Raw genomic sequence first — 7,436 nt, forward strand, 5'->3', positions numbered from 1 at the left:
TAAGATCCAAGAACCAGAAAATATCTAATATTACCTAAACACTAATGATAATGATATCTGGAGGAAGATAATTGTATGAAACTCCTATTTCTCATTAACAACACTAATTTTAGAAAAACATCATCAGCATTTCCAGCAAACTTCATGGAGCTGCATCAAAGAAACAAGGTTTTCTTTTCAGAGCAAGTGTTTCATTCCTGAATACTTTTTGGTTTTCTCCATACCCAAATAAAGCCAAATAATGCCCTCTACACTCATCCACTAATGGCAATCAAATCTGCAATTGAAACATATCCATTGATCTGATAAGATAAATTCTTAAACTTTTGATTTATCATCATAATCTATTTTTCATCTACCTCTTCTATTGATAACAAAGTGCTTATGAAAACTTGCTAGTTGCATCTATTCTTCATGAATGGAACTACTGTGCTTGTCTCTAAGCTTCCCAGTATTTGCTGTCTCTTCATCTAACCACATCGTAAACACTACCTGCTATATTTCATTCCAATGTTTTGTATCCAGTAAAATTCTCTCTCCACTCATAGGTTCCCACAATACATTAACCTGCTTTTGCAAGTTTCAGATTAACCACATCAATATTAGTCATACTCCTCTTTCACTTTGCTATTTGGAGGGTATTCTTTGGACTAGGGATAATGTCCTTCCTCCTTGTGCACACACACAGAGTATTGACAATAATTATGAAAAGATACATTAATTAAGGAATAAATGGATGCATTTTAGTGTAAAACATATAAAGAACTCAACAAAAAAGTTTCATAAAAGACAACTCACCCTTCCTTGATGGCAAACTCTAGATCTTTAGCTATATGATAATATCCAAGTACATTGTCAAGAGTTGACATTGTTTTATCAATGTCTGGTGACATTAAGGAATGAAACTAAACATAAATATAAACATATCATTACAGAAGTCAGCTCAGTATAATAGTTAAGCACTAACAACAGTATGCCTTTCAATTATGTACAATTAGACAGGTTATTACAGAAATTTTGAATTAACAGTATCAATACACAAATCTTACATACATACCAACTGAAAAAGTTAATTCCAAACTGCTAAAACCATTATGTGCTTTTCAAATGTTAGATCTTAAAATCTCTAATAGCATATCATGGAGATTACATGTTTGTATCTTGTGCTGGTAGAGTGGTAGCACCTATATAACTGGTCCATGGATCACACTCAGCTTCAAGTAGTTGCTCAACCATGACAGCAAGTAACAACAGAATATTGATATTGATTGATCAGCTAAATGTTGCATTGATGACCAGCTAGTCTAACTGTTGATGGGGGGTGGGCATGCTTTGACCCACCCTTAGTATCAAGTGGTTTGACGACAGAATTTAAATGAGTAAAGACGAATAAAACTGCAGGTGTAGTCCACAAATCCATACCCAGCTGCAGCACCCATGCCCATCTCCTGCACACTAAGGAAACATACTTGCTGTCACATTCCTCCAGATTTACTCTCTTTACTTGTTTCAGGCATTTGATTGTGGCCATGCTGGAGCACTGCCTTTAGTCAGGCAAATCAACCCCGGGACTTATTCTTTGTGAGCCTAGTACTTATTCTATTGATCTCTTTTGCCGAACTGCTAAGTGACGGGGATATAAACACACCAGCATCAGTTGTCAAACAATGCTAGGAGGACAAACACAGACACGCAAACATACATATATATATATACATATATATGACAGGCTTCTTTCAGTTTCCGTAGAAGACACTTGCCCAAGATGCCACGCAGTGGGACTGAACCCAGAACCATGTGGTTCGTAAGCAACTCCTGCGCCTATATTTAGTGAGTAAAAATTAAAAACAAGGATATTTTTATATATAATACACTACACACGTGAAAAAAGAATTAATCAAAACTGACCATTACAAAAAGAAGTTGCTGACTGCTAATCTTTACATTAGATGATGAATAAATGTTCTTCTTTTTATCAGCTGAGTCACTTTACCTGCACACATTGGCTGATACCTTTAATGCCTAGCTACTGTCACAACTTTTTCATGCTCAGGATTTTATGTAAATTGATAGTAACCATTTGTACATATATATAACATCCAATGAATCATTTATACTTGCGTGTAATTATCATGGTGTTTTTGCCGGCTTTGATGATCTCTGAGGGGATGCCGTCTTTTCCCGGAGCCTTGTTTCTTGCTAGGGAGTCAACAGCCTTGGTGAGCTCTGCTATAGATGGCGGACTGTCAAGTTCGCACATGACTGGCAAGATCTTGACACTCTCGACTGCAGCCTCAGCCACTGTAGTCTCCCGTGAGTAGAGACCCTGGTAGTGCTCCACCCATCTATCCATTTGCTTGCTTTGATCCCTGATGAGATCTCCAGTAGTTGATTTCAGAGGGGCTGACTTGGTTGCAGATGGACTGAGAGCCTTCTTCAAACCGGCATACATCCCACGGGTGTCGCCCCTGTCAGCAGCTGACTGGATACTCTGACAGATTTCCTGCCAATACCTGTTTGCACAGCATCTGGCTGTCAGTTGGGTTTTATTTCGTGCCTTTCTGAGTTCTTCGAGTGACTTTGTAGAAGAGTCGTTCTTGTATTGCATCAGAGCTGCACGCTTTGCTTCGATAACTGGCTCCAGCTCTGAGAGCCCAGCATTGAACCAATCTGGGTTTTGCTTTTCTCTCATGCCGAAAGTATCTATTGATGTCGTATACAAAGCTTCCATGATATAGTTCCACCTACTTTCAGCTGCTCCATCCTGCTTCGGCACCTTCATGAGCTTCTGTGTCAGTGCTGGGAAGAGGGTACAGTCCCTCAGGATATGCGGGATGCTAACATCATTACGCTTTACAAAAACAAAGGTGACTGTGGTGATTGTAACAATTACCGTGGAATATCTCTTCTAAGCACTGTTGGAAAGACCTTTGCCCGCATTATCCTGGCCAGGCTACAACTACTTGCTTCTCGAATCTATCCGGAATCGCAGTGTGGCTTTAGAAGAAGCAGATCAACTATCGATATGATATTCTCCATACGCCAACTTCAGGAGAAGTCTAGAGAGCAGAAAATGCCATTATATATGGCCTTCATTGATCTAACAAAGGCCTTTGACTCGGTAAGCAGAACAGGCCTCTTCATCCTGCTCCAAAAAATCGGATGTCCACCAAAGCTGCTGAGGATCATCAAGTCTTTTCATGATGACATGCAAGGCACCATACAGCACAACGGTTCAACATCAGCCGCCTTCCAAATAAAAAACGGGGTAAAGCAAGGTTGTGTCCTCACTCCTACACTGTTTGACATCTTCTCACTCTTACTCTCACATGCCTTTCAGACATCAGATGATGGAGTGTTTCTGCACAGTAGAAGTGATGGGAAACTGTTCAATCTCTCGCGCCTGCGTGCCAAGACCAAAATCAGAAACATCCTGATCAAGGAGATGCTATTTGCTGATGATGCCGCTCTGGTATCACACACAGAAGAAGCCCTCCAAAGGCTCATTAACTGTTTTGAGCAAGCATGTAACGACTTTGGCTTAGCTATCAGCCTTAAGAAGACCAACATCATGGGTCAGGCTACATCGGACATCCCAAACATACATATTGGAGACCACAGATTACAAGAGGTGGAGAAGTTTACCTATCTTGGCTCTACCGTCACCTACAACCTATCCCTTGACGCTGAGCTCAATATACGCATTGGCAAGGCAGCTGCTGCGATGGCCCAACTCTCCAAACGGGCTTGGGACAACAATAAGCTGACCAAGACCACGTAAATGAAGATCTACCAGGCATGTGTACTTAGCACTCTACTGTATGGAAGTGAGACTTGGACGCTATACACACGCCAAGAGCGACGCCTAAACATCTTTCACCTGCGCTGCCTCCGGAAAATCCTCCGCATCAAATGGCAGAATCATATCCCCAACAAAGATGTCCTCAGGCAAGCAGGAATACCAAGCATGGATGCACTCCTCACACAAAGACGTATGAGATGGCTTGGGCATGTTAGCCATATGAAAGATGGCAGAATCCCCAAGGACATACTCTACGGAGAGCTTGCTAGGGGTACTAGGTCTGTGGGTAGACCGTTCTTACGTTACAAGGATGTATGCAAAAGGGACATGAAGGCCTGCAACATCAATATTAGCGGTTGGGAGGCAGTTGCTGGCAACCGTGGAGACTGGCGACGTACTGTAAAAGAGGGAATACAAAGGAGTGACAGAGAGAGAGAGGAGAAATGGAAAGACAAGAAACTATGGCATTGCAACCAGCCAGGAACAGTCTTCACTACATTTGCGGCACCTGCAAGAGGGAGTGTTTGTCCAGGATAGGACTACACAGCCACAGCAGGAAATGTATTAGGACATGAAATGTAAAAGCCGGACTAGACTACTTTATGCGCAACTCCATTGTCTCCCGAAACAAAAAGGATGCCAACAACAATTATCATACAGTAATATAAAGCTCCATGAGGCTCCGGCAGTGGGTGGTGGCGACCCCTGTTGTACTCTTTCGCCCCAACTTTCTCTCACTCTTTCTTCCTGTTTCTTGAGTAACGCTGTGATGGACTGACATCCCGTCCAGCTGGGGGGAACACATATGCCACAGAAACTGGGAAACCAGGCCATGAGCCTGGCTAGGCTTGAAAAGGGTGCATAAAAAAAATAAATATAAATTAACAATTAGAAAAAAAAAAGAACTATATAAGTCACTTGCACTCAATGGAAAGTGAACAGTAAACACTAATTACTCCAGACTATGAAGAAAGTTTATTACATCACTTTGTTAAGAGTAATGGGGAAAGCTTCAAAAAGGATACTTTCTTGACGTCTTCTTAAGTTTTCTGTTTCTTGATATACTGGGAGAATTGTGTTTTCTAGCTTGCATAATCTTGTTTCAAAACTGTTTAAGATGGCTAACATGTTTTGTGTATTTGTATTGCTTTTATTAAGAGACTCCTTCAGTACAGAGAGATTGTACATCTCCTGAAAAGAAATGACAATAAAATGAGACTTTACAATTGCTCTACAGTAATAAAAATGAAAACCAAAACATTTTTACATTAAATATGAGTTGCTGCTGTTGTTTAATATAAAGTTAGTCCATATTGAACAGACCTATGACCATAAGTCAGCTCAATGGGAGTATTAAGGAAGGAAAGCTTACAATAATAACAGGAAACGGTAGAGTGTTGAAAGCATCTAGTGTAATGTTCCCATTATTTCAATCAGATCAAAGGTGGCGAGCAGGCAGAATCGTTAGCATGCGGACGAAATGCTTAGCAATATTTTGTCTGCCACTACGTCTGAGTTCAAATTCACAGAGGTCGACTTTACCTTTCATCTTTTCAGGGTTGATAAATTAAGTACCAGTCAAGTACTGGAGTCAATGTAATCAACTGTCCCCCTCCCCACAGATTCTAGGCCTTGTGCTTATAGTAGAAAGGATTATTTCAATCAGATCTGAGGTGATGAACTGCTAGACAAAATGTTTACTAGCTCTTTATATTCTGAGCTCAAATTCTGCAAAGGTTGACTTAGCTTTTATCCTTTCATCATCATTGTTTAACATCCATTTTCAATGCTGGCATGGGTTGGACGGTTTGACTGAAGTCTGGAGAGCCAGCGGCTGTACCAGACTCCAATCTGATCTGACAATGTTTCTACAGCTGGATGCCCTTCTTAACTCCTACCACTCCAAGAGTGTAGTAGGTACTTTTTACATGCCACCAGCACAGGAGTCAGTCAGGAGGTCCTGGCATCAATCACATTCAGATATTGCTTTTTATGTGTCACCAGCACAGGAGCCAGTCAGGCAGATCTGACATCGACCACGTTTGGATGGTTCTTTTTATGTGCCACCTGCACAGGAGCCAGTCAGGGGGCACTAGCCACAGCTATGATTTTGGTTTCACTTGACTCAACAGGTCTTTAGAAGTCAAATATTAGGATCACCATAGTCATTGACCAAATCCGGAGAAGATGAACTGCAGACATTTCCTTATGTTTTTTAAGCTTCTCCAGGAATGTAAAAAGGTTTTGATCCAAGTAAAGAAAAAGGTAACTATATTCAACACATTTCCAGCATTTTGTACATATCCTTAGTCCATATATAAAAACATTTTTTTCTATATGCAAAACAAAAGGGTATTAATGATCTACAATTGCTGTAATTTTTAACCTGTTTCCACCAAGTTATTTGTTGCTTATTAAACTTTTCTTGATGAGAACCCTTAATGATGTAAAAGATTTTTGTAGTAAAACATACTTGTATTACAGATAGAACAAATACTCACCCTGAGCATCTACCTTTACAACAAAGCTAACTAGATCTAAGAAGGATGCTTTAGGCATCTGACAATCAAGAATCTATTTTTGTCTAAGTGCAATTGATTCCATTAATAAAAGTTACTTTTTTAAGCTCTTCATGACCTTCCCAGGAATAGTGGGCTCGAAGTCTTTTTATGCCTTTTAAAAACCATTTTTTTTTGTGAATACATACCCTTTTATAATTATGATCAATTTAAAAACAATATAGAAAATAACACTTTAGTGTTTCTTTGCATTGTTTATTAGTAAATACACTATTTCATTACCCAAACTCGTTTATTTTATACTGTTTGGGATTCGATGTGTTTTCTTTATTTTTTTCCCTTATAAGTTCTGTATAATAGTTTTAAACAGATAGTGGCTTGCAAGAATCAGTAGAGCGTCAGATAAAATGTCATGCGGTATTTATTCCGGTTCTTCACATTCTGAGTTCAAATTCCGGCAAAGTCAACTTTGCTTTTCATCTTTTCAGGATTGTTAAAATAAAGTACCAGTCAAATACAGGGGAGTCAATGTAATCGACTTAATACCCACCCCCATCAAAATTTCCGGCGTTGTATCTACACCAGAAACAATTATTGTTATTCTTACAGTTTCTTCGAACTTTATCAGTGAATCACTTGTTGATAACTTAAACGTAGTAAAAGCAAAAGAAATTATAGGGAGTAGTTGAAATGCTGATATTTTACCACTCAAGACGAAATAAATATTTAGAAATCTTTCCTTCATCTTGATGTCCTGACCATCAGCTGTGATGATAACGACGGAAAGAAGTTGTCAACAAAATACTCACCTTCTCCAGTTTTCTGTCGATGTCTGCTTTAAGCACTGAAATATCATCCATGTCCATTTTGACAAAAGGTATCTGCAGAAATCCTCACACACCTGACACCACACTTAAGACATTCACACACACAAACACCAACTCTGATGGTCGCCTTCACTCTGCAAAACACACACCTCCTTCCTCACTATACCTCCTCTCACTACTACTTAGCCTCTATTGTCACTTAGGAATACCATTTTATGGTTGTCGTTCTTGGGTTTTGACAAATCAATGATAAAATTAAAAAAAACACAACTGAAATATATATTATGC

At 39.5% G+C, this 7,436-nt stretch overlaps 1 protein-coding gene across 2 annotated transcripts in view; it reads right to left on the bottom strand.

Annotated features, from left to right (window-relative positions):
• The window catches only part of LOC115212972 (exocyst complex component 7), a 58,212-nt gene extending 50,877 nt beyond the window's left edge, over positions 1 to 7,335 (bottom strand). The window contains exons 1-3 of one of the 2 annotated variants that reach the window (XM_029781835.2): positions 7,131 to 7,335; positions 4,828 to 4,993; positions 799 to 883 (exon numbers count right to left, since the gene is read on the bottom strand). In XM_029781835.2, coding sequence (XP_029637695.1) covers positions 799 to 883; positions 4,828 to 4,993; positions 7,131 to 7,187 — 308 coding nt within the window. In that variant the 5' untranslated portion in view covers positions 7,188 to 7,335. The remainder of the gene's footprint in view (positions 1 to 798; positions 884 to 4,827; positions 4,994 to 7,130) is intronic. The other variant, XM_029781836.2, reaches the window with a different exon arrangement.
• Positions 7,336 to 7,436: the final 101 nt, after the last annotated feature.

The sequence above is a fragment of the Octopus sinensis genome, linkage group LG6 (genome assembly GCF_006345805.1).
Source record: "Octopus sinensis linkage group LG6, ASM634580v1, whole genome shotgun sequence".
Classification (NCBI taxonomy): domain Eukaryota; kingdom Metazoa; phylum Mollusca; class Cephalopoda; order Octopoda; family Octopodidae; genus Octopus; species Octopus sinensis.